Source organism: Mercenaria mercenaria, unplaced genomic scaffold (assembly GCF_021730395.1).
Source record: "Mercenaria mercenaria strain notata unplaced genomic scaffold, MADL_Memer_1 contig_853, whole genome shotgun sequence".
NCBI classification, from domain to species: domain Eukaryota; kingdom Metazoa; phylum Mollusca; class Bivalvia; order Venerida; family Veneridae; genus Mercenaria; species Mercenaria mercenaria.
The window spans coordinates 35,188-51,445 of NW_026463762.1; the positions used below are offsets into that span (position 1 = coordinate 35,188).

Below are 16,258 nucleotides of genomic sequence, written 5' to 3' on the forward strand. Positions count from 1 at the left end.
GCTTTGATCAATAACTCATCCTCCTCTACATCCTAGATATAATCTGGATTTTTTTTTAATTTTCATTCAGAACAGACATTACGATATCATGTATTTTACGTACACTTCAACTTGATACGATTATATCGTATATGTGCGATAGTGGAAAAAACTTCAATGTTCTCTTTGCATAACCTCGGGCTGAAAAGTTACAAAATTTAACAAACGAAATTTTCGGCGACGTCCGGCGATTTGTGTAATTTGTACGAATTCTAGATTGTAATATTACATTTCTTTAAAAAATATATTTCATAATAACAATCTAAGGCAACTGATATCCACTAGTTAATTTAGAAAATTTATAAAATTCGGGAAACAAATACAAGCGGGTTTTTTCCCGCTATGTCCTTTTTTATCCGTATGGATTTTGTAATCTGTTAAAGAGAATGTTGTATATATTAGGATGAAAACGGCATTATTAAAAACGGTGTCCTTTTGCTTTTAGAATATGTTGGCATGTTATATTTTCGTTTCTTATATTAAAAACATTTCATAGCACAAATGCGGGCCACTCGGATAAGCACGAGAGAAAGTAAAGCTGGATATGAGAAAGAATAAGAGATTCTACCTTTTTTCCGTTGTAGGGGAAACATTAGTTTTCAAATCAAACCAACTTTAGGGAAGCTATTAAAACATTAACTTACATAAACAATACTCAAACATCAAATCATGTTGAAATTTCTGTCTACAACACTGGACGTTAAATATGCAAATTGTTTTTCAGGTTATCTTTTTGTTATTTTTAATACATGTATACGTCGAGAATTTTTGTTGTCCCTTTAAAAAAAATACAGGGCGCCGCCATATTGTTTATATACAAGAAGCGAGGTGACGTCATTTAGCATTACGGTCTATGGGATAAAATACAAAAATGAAGATATCAATCTGAAAAAGATTTGCAAAAATCAAATTCTACCTAATGATATGGATCTTCACTATATAAATTCATATTCTAGGGCATCATAAGGCATACTATAAATAAAACAAATGATGTTAACCTGATTGGTGGGACAGTCTTTAGTAGTTGAATCTATACGAACACATCACAACCACAATATTCAAAAGTAGTTCCGTCAAATCAAATAGCAGTACATACAAGTTTGCATATTCCAGATAAATTCAACAAGCGAAAAGAAACGTAATCCATTTTAATGTTTCCTACTGAAGATTTTTATTTATTTACTTATTGTGTTGAGTTTAGCGTCGCACCGACCAGCTTTGCCAGCTTTGATGGTGGAGGAAGACCCAAGGTGCCTCTCCGTTGACTATTTAATCACGAGCGGACACTTGGGTAGAACCACCGACCTTCCGTAGGCCAGCTGGATGGCTTCCTCACAAGAAGAATTCAACGCCCCCGAGTGAGACTCGAACCCACATCGAAAAGCGGTAAGAGATTTGAAGTAAGCGACCTTAACCTCTCGAGCACGGAGGCCCCTTAAGATAATTAGTAATTTTGCTGTTTGCTGTAACATAATGTAAAAATGGTTATTCTGTCTTTCTACATGTACTTGATACATGTCTAAATTTCATGTTCGTAGTAATCAGAGACTCAAAAGAAGAAACAACATAATTATTCATACGCGTTTTCTGTCGTCATTTTATCTTCTTGTATCGGTCGGAGTAATGGCTCATTTCTTTCTTGTTTGGGAAGTTGGCTATTTTCAGAAGGTAAGCAACAGCTGAAAAATAATCATTTGTTTCATTTGATCATATTTGAAAAACATTTCTGTGCATCTGTGCATATAAAAGAGATACTCTTAAAAGCACGAGTAAGAGTACTTTAATATGACAATGTTTAAAGCATTTAAATCAATCAAATCCAATGTAGACGCATCAATAGTAGTAGTAGTTGTAGTAGTAGTATTGTCTTATAACTGGTTTGAACCAGTCAAGCTGTATATTCACAATCCCTGAAAGTTAACTGAGTCACGAGGAAACATTGAATACTGGAATAACCTTTTTTCTCTTAAAACATGTTTGCATGTTGTCCCATAGACGATGTATTCGATACGTATATTTGATTGCGAATACATTTCGTTTACCCCTACTCAACAAATAACCTATTTTTACCAGTGGCGTGATTTTGATTTTCACTTGTCAACCAATAACAAGTACCGCTGTATGACACGCGAATTGCATAATAAATCCATGAACCTAAGTTCTCAGGTGAGAACCTATGTTCTCGGCTGACACTTGGGTCCTCACTAAAAACTTACATTCCCACTCCAGATCTATTCGCAGGTTGTTCAGAGAATCTAGGTTCTGACCTGAAAAAAAAATGTACAATTTCTATGAGAACTTATGTTCTGGGTTGAGAACTTAGGTTTTCATTTGAGAAAACATTGTTTTTTTTCTTTTCAGAACGCAAATCAATACAACCTGAGATCGTAGGTTTTTTTCATATATATATAATAAATTCCCAGTCACGGGTTTTCATTGGCTAACCGTTCATTCTGTTATCAGACTCCAATACAATTGGAATTTTCAATCGCACGAAACATTGTATATTTGTTATCAGAATATAGATTAAATATGTTTTTCTAGAAATGGAAGAAATGTGCCGACTGTATCTAAGGCAGAGCAGTTTCTGGTTTCTATTTATAAAATGTTGTTCGATTTTGCAAGGAAAGCTGAAATGGCATTCTAAGGATTCCAGTAACGTCCGGTAATTCTTGAACTGTATCGGACAACTAGAATCGTGCAAGAGATAGTTACAATTTAGAAGTATTTGCTGATAATAGCTAGGAGGACAGAATAAATGTACAAGACGAATACAATATTGAGCTTGACAACATATTACAATTGGATCAAAATAAAACGAAATGAGACTTAGATAATTCACATGTGTATTTATGATACTGTACTCAATTCTACAGAACTGGAATCTGCTGGGCAATTTAAAATGTATCAATGATAAACTTAATCAGTTAGACTTTAGTAATTTGTTCGACAATTTTCATACAAATATGTATGGGAATACGATCTAGCTATTTTCCGATTGTACAAAGAATAAGGGATCAGTATGTAAAAGAATGGCAAATGACCATACTAAAATGTACACACCAAACTCAATTTGTAAATTTCAAGAATACTTCTGAATTTGAAAAAGTTATTTGATAAATATCAAAACGACTGCTTAAGAAAATACTAAATTTTGTAATTTGAGAAATCAAAATACGACAAAACAAATGATAATTTCACTCTAAAGAGAACCTCTACGTGTTCCAATTTAATTGAAATATGGCATTAAGTCGCTGATCGTAGTTTGAAGTAAAATACATTTTTTTTCGGCATGAAATTAATTTCTTAACAATTCGATGTTCACAACTAAGCCATTCAGTAATTTTATTTCCTATAGAAGAGCTATTTTGTTTGTACTTTCAATTTTTTAAAAACAACAAACATCATTAAGAAGAGTACTCAGTCTTATTTTTTGTAGTTTCTTTCAGAATAAATTAAGTGCAGTTCCCCGAGACATTCTGCAAATCTTCTTATACTACAAGTAAAATGAACACTAATTGAAGAGATGAAACACTGATGCAACCAACTAATAAAGCTTACACATAAATACCCGAAATTATAGCTGTTCAGTGGATATCTCATGAATTTATTTTTAAAAATCAAATTAATTACAAAGTCCTTTTTTTAATAAAAAAAAAAAAAAAAACGTAATATTTATAATGCTTTAAAATGTTTTTTTTTTTTTTTTTGTTTTTTTTTTAATAAAACAAACTAATTTATGGATACAAATGTTGGTATCGAATTCTTTTGAATCATTATTTCTCCGTTTATAGTTAGGCCCTGTCTTCAAATATTTCATGGATTTTTAAAAACTGATCTTTCAGTTTCTGCAATTCGATTGGCTTATATGAGTTTATTAAAAGATGTTTTTGATTTTAAAAAAATGGGTTTTCATGCTTATAATTATCAATTAAATGTATTTAGCGCATATTTTACAGAAAGGGTATTTGTAAAAAGGAACTCTTTCTGTGTTCGAATATGCATTTACTTCTACTGACCGACCGTGTGACATTCTGTATAGAATTATTGCTTTATGGGTGGTCACAATAAAGTACATAAAACAATATTCCTTGCTATTAGAGTAACAGAATTTATGAAAATTATCTATATATCATAATTGAGCCGCTGAAAGAGGTTGTGTAAATCATCACATGTAAACGCTATCAGTTGCAATCATTACCATACCATTGAAATGATTCGGTAATAATAGTATGTTCGTGCATTTATATACTAACACGTTTATGACAAATTTTTAATGAAATTAAAATTTATGACTTAAAAGATGATGGAAATAATGTACAATATTTTCAATAAATAATGCAACATTTTGCAGAAATGCACTGCAATGCCTTTAAAAATTTCAGCTATATTTTTAAGTATTGTAAACTTGAAATAGAGCTCGTTGATAACATGAGAGCGTCTTATAAGACCTCGTGCTTGTAAAACAAATACTGAGACAATTACAAAAGATTGTTGTAAAAAATCCTTATAATCGATGTGTCAGAGTTATGGGAGGAGGTGCTCTTAGTTTAATACAAAATGTTTTCCATGAACTTTTATGAGTGAACATACGTATTTGTTGCTAATTTCTTTAAATGTCAAAAGTTATTGGAATTACATATCAAGGGTAAATAACTATGTTACTAATACAGAAATTTTTAACCTTTTTTTTACATTTATACACACAAGTTGCGATGCATATCTATATATTGGGTATATCTCGTAGACGTTACACAGTCACAATGAAAAGTACAAACTTTCTCGTTTTCATGGTAGCTGGCTGTAACACGGCTACGAAACATTTCGGATACACATCTGCTGCGAAAGTTGCTAACTTAAATAGCGCGAAACTGTTTCTAGGTTGACAGTACTGAGAATCAATTGGCCTATATGAAATTAATCAAATGCATAATACTTATCTTTGCCACTGATGAGATAGATGCGGCTACAGCTTAGCGGTACAAATTATTACGGAAAACATCAAGGCCATGATAAATCAGACCAATTACGGGAATACGCAAAGTAGTACTGGAAGATTCATATTCCACCAAACATAAACCAATATATTTCCATGTTCCAATGCTGCTGTACAAACGATCCCGTACTAATCTACTGATTCGAACAGGACCAACATCTGCATAACACTCAAGTCGTTGTAAACAGTTATAATATCGCATATTTTAGTCCTTCAAATTGATTGGGACCACAATAGGTACATATTTCTCTCTCCGAAATGTTAACTGTACCAAAACGATACGGTGAATGAATAGCAATACAGCTACGATAAATTATCAGATTGAATATCTCCTCTTAATATTTCTTAATACTTTGTACAACATGAACATCTAATGGAGGTAACATCACAAGAAGACAAAGTAATGATTATGATAATCCAATAATACGTAACTTATACAAAGCAAAGTAGTTTGTCATCGCCTTCTATAAACACGCAGGGGGAACCAACATACGTAGTCCCAAATGGGCACAGCTTAAAATCATATGTTGTACTTCCGGTAGTACACATGTGGTAAACATTTCACAGAAAAACAGGGAATATTTTTATTTGTGAGCGAATTTTGTGAAAATGAAATTGTTTTTCCAAAATATCGAGATGCAGTGCAACCGAGTATACATTACCAAGAACACAAGTTCATTTGCCTTACCTGTATTTGTAGAAATTACGGACAAAAACTTACCCTCCGTGAAGCGGTATAACTAAAAATTAGCAACATTTTTATCAACAGATGAAAATATGTTGTACCCTTCGTCTGCTTAGATTTTGCCCCTGAAACCTTCCGTATTCTAAACCCTGCCCAGAAGAAAAATAATATGCCGATCACTTTGCTAGAGAAACTGGCTGTAAGAGCATGTTTTTGAGTCACACACATTTTCTTGAAAATACCACTATCCACGTGCAGTAAATTGTGCAAAGTATTGCGTTGGTAGGAATAAGACTTAACTAGTCTATTGTGGTATTGCATTCAATGAGACTAAAGAGAAAATCGCAATTTGATTTCAGTGAGCACTTTTGGACTTCAGAACGGACAATTTTCGATTTCGGCGATCTACCCAGAAATTGCAGTTTTAAGCAAAACTCCTAGCAAAATAATCTTCAGTATCAAACAGATCGCAACGGTGACAACTAGTTGGTCGTTTATCAAGGAACAGTCGCTGGGGTTTGGTTTTCAAGCCATTTGAATATTCGTTTGCACTGGAAGGATTGCGGTTTGTCCAGGATACCAGCAAAACTAAAGAATACACGGACATATTTATTTCTCCGGAGGTGCGCATTGATATAAAGACTTGCACCAGCTAGGTGTCATTTTACAAAAATATATATTTAAAAACTTTTCTTTCAAAAACACCGTTTTGTTTACGAACTCTGCTTGGCGTGATACCCCAGTTAAAACGTCACAAGTCACATGATTGTGCACCGTGACAATGGCTTTGGCGTTAAACATATTTGATATTATGGGTGATTATAAAGCTTACACAGCTGTATTGTGCGTAGAGGAAAATATTTTAATTCATAACTGCAAGCTTTCCAGTACGTCAGATGCCCGAGGTACAAGAATGCATTATAAATTAATACAGGCAAGCAGAATTTATATATGGACAAATGACCAGAAAAATATACCATATGCTTAGCAGTTTCTGTACAGAGAGCAGATTCAACATAATTTTGCAAATATACTCAAAATAGAGCTGGTAACTGTTTTTCAGATAGAAATGACAAGAAAAAATGTTATGTCCATAACATACAGTACATATTTTGTTTTGTTAATTTCCGGACATGCAATATCGGTCACCGATGCAAGTGTATCTTCTGTTATATTTCATTTCTTGAATGATAGTGTTATTGAATTACCTTTGATGTCATTTACTTTTAATCATTTTAATCATACGGCTATGCCTTTACCTGAATATCGATCTTAATTTCTTCGCAATCCGATTTCGTATGTTTGCATAGACAGTTGAAGAATTAGAGCCATGTTTTCCCTCCCTTGTTCCTGCAATATAATTCTTTCACATAAAACAGACAACCAAATAGGTTTGACAATTTAACAGCTTTCAATAAGAGATCCCATTTTATTTTTCCGCTTCTGGCTTAGCGTTCACAGGTATTTTTGTCCAAATATATGTGGAAAACATTTAAGACTTGACATCAATTTTATTTACTTCTACCTATTCATAGCTTATTCTAAGACAAACTTGCAAAATAAAAAGATAAATTTTGTTAAACAGATTATAAAAATGCATCATATTTGAAATACCCCAAGATCTGTCAGTTATATTACAGATGCTGTATATTATTAGCAACAGATATCCAGCAGGTAGACACAATAGGTACCATATCCCATGTAACAGATATATACATTCTTGCAAGTGCAGTACAGCGGTGATAAGAAATAATCCGGTAACTGTGGCAAGATATACTGTGGTAGTTGATAGTTTGATGTCGTGGCTTATGACTGAAATTTTGGACAGGAAAATGACTAAAATGATACTTTGATAGTAACACCATCATAAAACAATAACAATGATAAAAATAAATATCGATATCTTGAAAGTTATATTTTTCTAAGTTACATGTACCATGTCAAGACATACTGTAAAACTAATACTGCATTTGCATTTAACCCTTGCTAGAGATATAGCTGAATTACGTGTAGGTATCCAAGGTATAAAGTAACAAAAATGTGTTGTTTTGAAAAAAATATACAGACTGGATCTTACGATTATGCATATTTATCTAGCGCTGGCTCGGTATTATAAAGTCACATCGGTCATCATTAACCACCTTTGACGCGACGTAAGGAACAACCTGACTTACTGTGGCAGACATATTGAATATCAGTATCAAGGTTTTCTTTCTGCGTTTCCGTTAACAATTGCTAAGAAAAATAACTGTCATTAACATTAAAACAGTTTCCTTTTTGCAATATTATGCCGATGTCTTGTTCATTCTGAACTATTGAATATATATAAAATGTTTTAGCTCACATAAAGCATCTAATGAATGGTAACTTTACTATGACCAAAGAGAGGGAACAGTTGATGGAATTCGTACAATTAATGTTAATCAAGCATGTACACAAATAGGAGACCAAGTAAATATGGCAAAAACGCCCAAACAGATGCGATTAACAGACACTACAAATGATAGTATGGATTGTATTGTTCAAACTGAAGAGACAATAGTAATCAAAATGAAAGAATATATTATCATTTTAAAGGAGGAGGATGTTGATATAGTGCCGGCTAATTTATATATATGCGATATATACGTTTCATTAGGTCTTTAGTTGTTTGTTATAGGGCATGCAGTATAATTTACCAGCAAGTCTATCACATAGTCACTTCAGAAATCGAACAGAATTCATTTTTCAAAATAAAAGGTCTTGTTACATCCCATTGGTTGTAAGTCTAATGCAGAGACATAGATGAACGGAAAAAGAGAGTAACATATAGTTAAAAGAAAACTATGCACATATTATTCGTAGAAACTTATTGCCAAAGTATGCATATAAAAAGTAAGACCAATATAGAAAATACTTGATTTTCTGAATGTAACATATCAAATGTTATTGAAATGCCTTTCATTTTGTCAAAACTTTGTTCCTGGACTGTAGGACGGACGCATGAAGAGAAAAAGTTATGCTTAATAAAGGAAGTCAATAAATTTCCTTCATCGGGTTGGCATAAATGGTAAGGGTTCCACGACTGTTTCTTGTTATTTTGTCATAGAAACGAGTATCATATCTAAGACAACCGGTTAAAAGAAAATATTTATAAACATATTCTATAATGTGATGGTGTAAACCTATCTCAAATTTTATTTGATATACTCTGCGTCCAGCGTCACTATATAATAATGTCTCCTTAATGATTCCATTTGAAACAATTGCGATAGACACAGGAAATACAAGTCATGATACTAGGTACATGGTAACCAATTTTTACAATTTTGAAAAATGTAAATACGTGTTTACTTTTGAATGAATTCATACAGTTACTCACAATTCGCCTCTGCTCCTGGCAATCCATTAACATCGTTTGAGATCTGCAATGCTGTTCCAACTGCGACGGCTGTCATGACGACTGCATACAAAAATGTTAAGATCTTCGCAACCTGAAAACAAACATTTACATTTACAACCGTTAGGATATTTTGTACACATACAGTTTGAAACTTGTGCGTGAAGTATTCACGAATAAAAATGTTAGGTAATAGTTCGTCGATATTGATCCAGGTTTATTGCTTAGAACAGTGTCATCTGCATTAAAATGAACAGCGTACCTTATATAGAGGATATTACATGAGTGTCTTTTCCACTGGCACTAGACCAGAAAGAAAATGCCTCTGTACATGCTATACCCTACCCCAAGGTATACTATAAGAACCATGGTCATAAACTTGAAAATATGCTTACCCATTTCAATCGCACATTTCATACCTAAAACGCGCAGTTCGGTAAATGTGTATATATTGATATTGAACAAGTGGTAAATTATCTTCCATTGTTTACCGGTCATTCCTTTAATATTTCTATCTTAGAAAAACACCATTGTTGAACTTCCCCGGTCTAGATTACAAAACCAATTTGATTGGCTGATGTGAAAATGTATGTCAGCCATCATTCAACTACACGTGTACGCTAAAATGTGTGTATGCAGCATAGATGTGCAATATGAAATTGATAAAGAGCACAGGTGTATATCAACGAATGACTTCAAATTCAAAATCAAAAATAAGATAAATTTCATTCATCCATTCTTATTTTATTGTAAAACTGTGATTAGTTTGAACTCTGTTTTTGTTTGTTTACATTTCGCCAAACATGTGCAAACTGCTGTAACCTCTAGACCGGATGCTCATTTGGGGAGTTCACGCAAGGTTTTTTTTTTTTGCTCTTTTTTTTTTGTAACGTTGACGAAAGCATAAAATATGTGGAGAATCTCTACGGTATGAAATAATGAGACAATGTGACTGGTGCACGATTGAAGATAAATTACCGCTTGTTTAATTTGCTAGGTAACCATTCACCGAACTGCGCGTTTTAGATGAGAAATTGGTTAGTGCACTTTCCCGTTCATGACCAAGGTTCTTATAGAACACCTAGGGGTAGGGTATAACATGTACAGAGGCATTTACTTTCTCGTCTAGTGACAGTAGTATTTTCATGTTGAATTTGTTAAACGAGCTGAATAAAATAATAAAATGTGAGGTTCTGTTTAGCTTTTTAACAATTTTATTCAACGGGTTTAATAAATTCAAAGTGAAAAGTCACAAATGTAATAGTCTTTTCAACACATGTAAGCTTTTCAAGCCGAAACGTATGACATTCTACTTTATCTATTATTAACAAGTCAATTGGACTAACGTGTTCAATTCTTCAAACGACGCCGACGTCAAAGTTTTATTACACTAGTTCAAATTCACTCCCGCGACGTCAAACATGTGATAAATATGTTTTTCATCTAAAAATTCTAGTCGCTGGATGAGAAATAAGATATGTCAGTGTCGACTTCTAATGATCGGTAACAACATCCTGCATTTTAGGAATTCGACCATGTGACCAAGAAAGACATTTCATTTAAGACACTGATTCTGGTATGTGTGGCATATGGTCTGCGTATTGGCGGTAAGAGCCAATATACAAGACTGGATGATTGATAGACCTGTTTCTGTTACTGTATAGCTACTGTGCAGTACATAGATTGCATGTGATATTTTTCATCTTTATAGCAAACCAGTTCTTAGTTTTATAACGAGTTTAGAAAGCCTGATTAAAATGGGACTAAATAAACACAGTGATATTTATTTTTCAATTAATCAAGCTTTAAAACAATTATCATTATTGCTTAATTTAATAAATCAATCAATCAATCAATCAATCAATCAATCAACAAAAGAAAATGCATTCAGGCACCTTTTTAAATATAATGAAAAAAATATGTATAAAATAAATCATGTGTATCTTGAAGAATGATATTCTGTTTATTGCTGAATTTTATTATGAAGGTCCATATTTTTCCCCCATTTATTTAAAATGCAACTGAGCGCTTCTTTAATTTCTAATAAAATCCAGAAATATTCCATTTTTCTGTTTTTATTTTGTTACTTAGATAAAAAGATCATAATTAATTAATAATTGAAAAAAAAAAATGCTCTCGTTTTTATTGAGTTTTAAATAATTATTTCATTTTTCATTAAATAAAGGTGAGAGTTTTCTTCAATGGTGAGAATTGTCTTGATGTAAGAATTATAATTTAATTGGTCAGGACATTACTCAACAAGAATGAGCAATTACAATTAGTATATTATCAATTGAAATAATGTTGTGTATAGTCTGAAAAAAAAAAGCTGCATTTTAATCAGTGAAGTGTATAGCACTGGAAATAAACAATTATCTGTACATATCAATAAAATTTATGATCCTCTGACATGAACTACATATCAAGTCTATAGGGGTTTTATGGACCCTTATCAGACTGGACCAAACATGATCCTGTTTATTGGGGATTAAAATGTCTGGCTTTTAGTGGGGGTGGGCTCACTTATATAGGAGATTTTCTTTGACTTTAAGTATTGAAATGAATGAAGGTATCTGCAAATATGAAGAACAATTGCTTAAACATTGATGAAACCTAAGTAGGCTATTTAAATCCAGTGTAAAACGTGCAGCGTTTTAGACAGGTAAAATCATAATTTTATTATATTGATATCAGTATTTCGAAAAACAATCAGGCATAGCGCCGAAACCTCTGTTCAATAAAATATTATTGTCGTGTTGGTTGTTGTCTTTTAAGTATTATTATTAAAATATTTCAACTTATAGAGAATTCTTGTGAAAGGTTTTGGTTAAAATAGTTTTAAATAACTTACGGTAAGCTGAGTTTTTGTCGATGTAATAAGACATATTATAGTGAATCCTACACATATCATCAACTGCAAAAGGAGTGTAAGAACTGGATTCCAGTTCCAGGAATACTTCAAGCCGCCTGAAAACAACTAGTCGCATTAGTTTGCATGTACTTACTTTTTACTTTAAAAATATAGGCTTTATGTCAACTTTGGTTCGAACAACTGATTAACGGGAGCTATATACTGTTGTTATTGAGTCGATTCAAAATGACTATATAAACCAGTACAAATGTAAAGAAATTGTAACAATGTAGAATGGGAACCTTTGTTTTAAAAATACTGTAGGTTCATGATAATGTCGCCCTAGCAATCATAAAACATTCTAAACTAGGAAGTGTGCAGTCCGACTCGGAACACATACATGGTAGGCTATAACACATGTTTCGGAGGGGAACAAACGGAAAAAAACGAATAATCAGAATGTCACACACTATGTATCTTACCACATATAACCAACACAACAGAACTTGGTCCAATCAGGGTAGCGAAAAGCAAGACAGCTTGGTAAACCAGGAACAGAAATGAAACACGGTGGTTGTATTTATAAACTATGAAAATATAAATGCAATGAATAAGCTTTACATATCATATCATTCCAAAAAAGGAACATATAGTAGTTAACCTCATCTCTATAGACCCCAACGCACTCGATGGCCTCTTATATATTAAAAGGTCTCTTATCCTTATGGATATTGATACATAGAACAGTTACTTGAGTGCAAAGTATGTATTTATACCCTCCGCTCCAAAAATATTATATTCTGAACTTAGGTATATTTTAAACGTTTATTATACATGTATTTCTATACATGGTTCATGGGCTAGTATGTATGTTCACCTGGTCGTGTATAAACTGTGTGATTATTCACTGTAAAGCATACTGCAATAACATTACATTGTATATAAGAGTACAATGTTTTTATATTCCTTTGCTGTTCATAATCTGATTATTCAGACTCATATACTTACGACTGTTATAAATTGACTTTTGGATTAAGATTAAGATTCTGTTGCCGCTACACGAACGTCAAAAGGTGACAGGCTCTAGTGAATGAATTCCAACTAGTTTTAACCTATTTAAAGTACGATGTAACATCTTGTGTAAATATGAATAACTATCGTGTGCAACGAGGGTAAACAATTTTCCATAAACACATTTTGTTAACTTTTTTGAGTGTTTAATTATCCGTAAAAGTGGAGGAAATGACAAACAGATTTTATTAATATCCCATACATAGAAAAAGCACTCTTCAATTCGATAAATGTCATGACAAAATGATTTCGAAAAATCCATCCATGCAGACTCTGTCTTCTATTCAATTGTTAGCTTAGTAAATAAAGCAATGGTTTAACACTGTCGTCTGCTAACGATGACGCCATGTCCTAATGACTTAAAATTACCTACATCACGAAAAGTTCCTCCGACGAGGGTCTGTGTGTGTGGAAATGAGGGTTAGCGAAGACATAAACGGTCAAACACACGACAACTGAGGAATGTTTCAAAAATTAGGAAACTCTCTTGTCAATGGGACAAGAACGGACCCCTTACCCAAATCCCGTGGAAATTCCCACAAAGCAGCGGATACAAGTATACCAGGTTGATTTTACATATGTCATCTGCACGCCGTACACCGTTAACACCAGGCCTGACTGATTTTAAAAATTGACTCCAAAATAAAAATGGCGGTTTATATAGAATATATAAGGGGTCATTGAATGCGGTGTGGTCTATAGAATAGAGGTTTACCATTACCTTTGATTTTTTTTTAAATATTTTCATTATGGCAGTATTAAGTATTGTTATCAAATAAAATAATCATACTTAAAGAACGGATTTAATTCAGAAAAGTATTAAATGTATGAGTAATATCAAATCAGGTTTTTTGATTTAAAGAAATAATCCACTGATATGAAAACATAGATTGTGTATGTTTAAAATAAATAACCATATGTCCATTGCTGCAACAGCAGCATCATATTTGCTAATGTTGAAACCACCCATCGCCGCCTTTGTTTGAAAAACTCATCAAATGTCTCTGGACAATGTGTACTATTTTCTGAAGCAGCACAATATTCAATGCGTCTTCCAGCCTGAACCTGTAAGTAAATGAACATCGATCTATATTTCATACAGACAATGTAAATTACTGCAAAATGAAGTCAAATATCAAATAAACAAAACATGTAAATAAATGCAAAATGTGTTATATTTCATCGAGATCAACCGTATAACCCTGAAAAAAAAATCATTTCATACTATTACAGTCACTTTCTAATTATTTCTCTATTACGTTGCATTCGTAACGTAAATCATGGAAATAAAAATCAACACAATGAGAATTTCAAGAATTATGTCACTTTTGATTAAAACTTTTGTAGGTTTTCGTTGTCGAATGAATGAAAAACTATACCATAAGTGTGCAAAGCCATCTGTCTTCTCCCATATCCTTTGTAAGAAAATCAGTTGCACGATTTACATTGGATGCGTAGGTTGTTAGAACCTCCCGAATTGCTTTACATCTGTACACGCTAAAACATCCAGGCGAACAGAGAACTGATCCAATCACATGTTCTGCTGCCTAAAATAGCACCTTTACATGTAGCAAATAACTTAAACCAGTATTTTACTTTGTTCCGGGTTTTTGTTTGACACACCACATATACAATAGCTGAAACCTCTCCTTTAAATATAGACGCAACTTATTAAAAATAAATTCAGTATTACTGTATTACAAGTGTTATTATGTTGACGAACAGAATAAGAAACATTAAATTCATATGAACTAACATATTTAAATCTTACAAGACATTCGGACGTGTTATGCAGTTGAATAATAGCGATTACAAGGAAAAACTGTATTTCATAAAACATGTAATGTTAAACAAACTACTAGCAGGCACTAAATTGCTAATAGAAATAATAACCTTTTGAAACCAATGACCGATAGCATACTCAAAATCTTGATACCAAACAACTGGACCATTTCCTAGAGTAAACGTCCGCGCACATACTGCGCCCACACTGTCGTCACGAACCATCAAATCAAGAAGGAAGGCTATTGAATTTGAGGTGAACTTTACGTCTCCGTCCGTAGTCAAAATGAAGACATCTTCTTCTGTAGCTGTTATTGTAAAGAAATACATTATTTTATAATAAAATGGTACTAAGAGTCGCTTGATAATGGACTGTAAGTTATACACCTGTAACAATGGATTAGGAATGAATGAACGCCAGTCGAGCTTAGTCATATCACTGATTGAACGCGAATGATATTGAATTAGTTTGATGCATGTGGGTATCTGGTTTGTATCAGTGCATTCATATAAACTGAAAATCCTGTCAAAATTCATATAATCATTACTAATATTTGGACAAAGATCGTTTTCTTCGCAGTTGATATAAGTGCAGCAAAATTTCTGCGTATCGAAGGTTTCACTGGTATGCCGTTTAGCAAGTTCAATACGCTCAAAAACGTTAGTTTAAACATATTTTATTTCAGTAATACATGAAACATTTACAGAACAATTAATTAAGGAATTGGACAGAAAGCTATATCAGCTTACGGTTGTCCTCTCCTTAAAACGTTGGAGAAATCTCAACAGATTTGTATGGTGTTTCTGACAATGATTGTACGCAATGCGAGAAATCTTGACGATGAAGCACACATTCATAATGACGCAGTGCGAGATTATATTGGCGAAGCGCGAAGTTACTTTTTAGTTTTTGCTCCGTGATCCATGCTTTGCTACCATTGTCTCGCGTTTCGCTCTTCATGGTTACTCTATCGATATCAGGATAGCAAAGCGGAAATTCGCTATATTCTATTGATCCAAATGTTTCAAATAATATATAAATGATACTGTCCCAAATATCATGCATATAAAATGCATTTAATATGCAATATGTTTGGATATCAAATAGAATACTTGGCAAAAATCATATGTCAATACGTGTGTACCACTGGTCACATTAACAGTACTCTCATTTTATGATTTTGAGAAAAAAACATTTTCGCCTATATGTGCGAAGGAGTCCTTTTTTTTGTTTTATTTACAGTGTCTTATCTACCTTGTTGAAAATAGGATACGTGCGAGGAAAGCATGAACAAAACGAGCTTAACAACACACCCTTCCCCTCCAGTGTTCTTTATATAGGTTACTGAGTTTTCCGAGACAGTGACCTTAGTTTCAACTTGTTTTTGGACCTTTTCGTATTTGTGTTGCTTATGTTGTCATGCTTTATGTTGGCGTTTCCTCCCTGTTTCTCCT

At 33.0% G+C, this 16,258-nt stretch overlaps 1 protein-coding gene across 1 annotated transcript; it reads right to left on the minus strand.

Moving 5' to 3' along the window:
• Positions 1 to 1,632: 1,632 nt before the first annotated feature.
• On the minus strand, positions 1,633 to 15,133 carry LOC128554896 (chitin synthase chs-2-like). Its single transcript, XM_053536232.1, has 8 exons — positions 14,915 to 15,133; positions 14,401 to 14,568; positions 13,936 to 14,086; positions 12,421 to 12,537; positions 11,951 to 12,066; positions 9,082 to 9,193; positions 2,256 to 2,306; positions 1,633 to 1,718 (listed from the first exon to the last, which is right to left on the minus strand). The coding sequence occupies exons 1-8, from the start codon at positions 15,131 to 15,133 to the stop codon at positions 1,633 to 1,635; spliced, it is 1,020 nt and encodes a 339-aa protein (XP_053392207.1).
• Between the last annotated feature and the right edge of the window lie 1,125 nt (positions 15,134 to 16,258).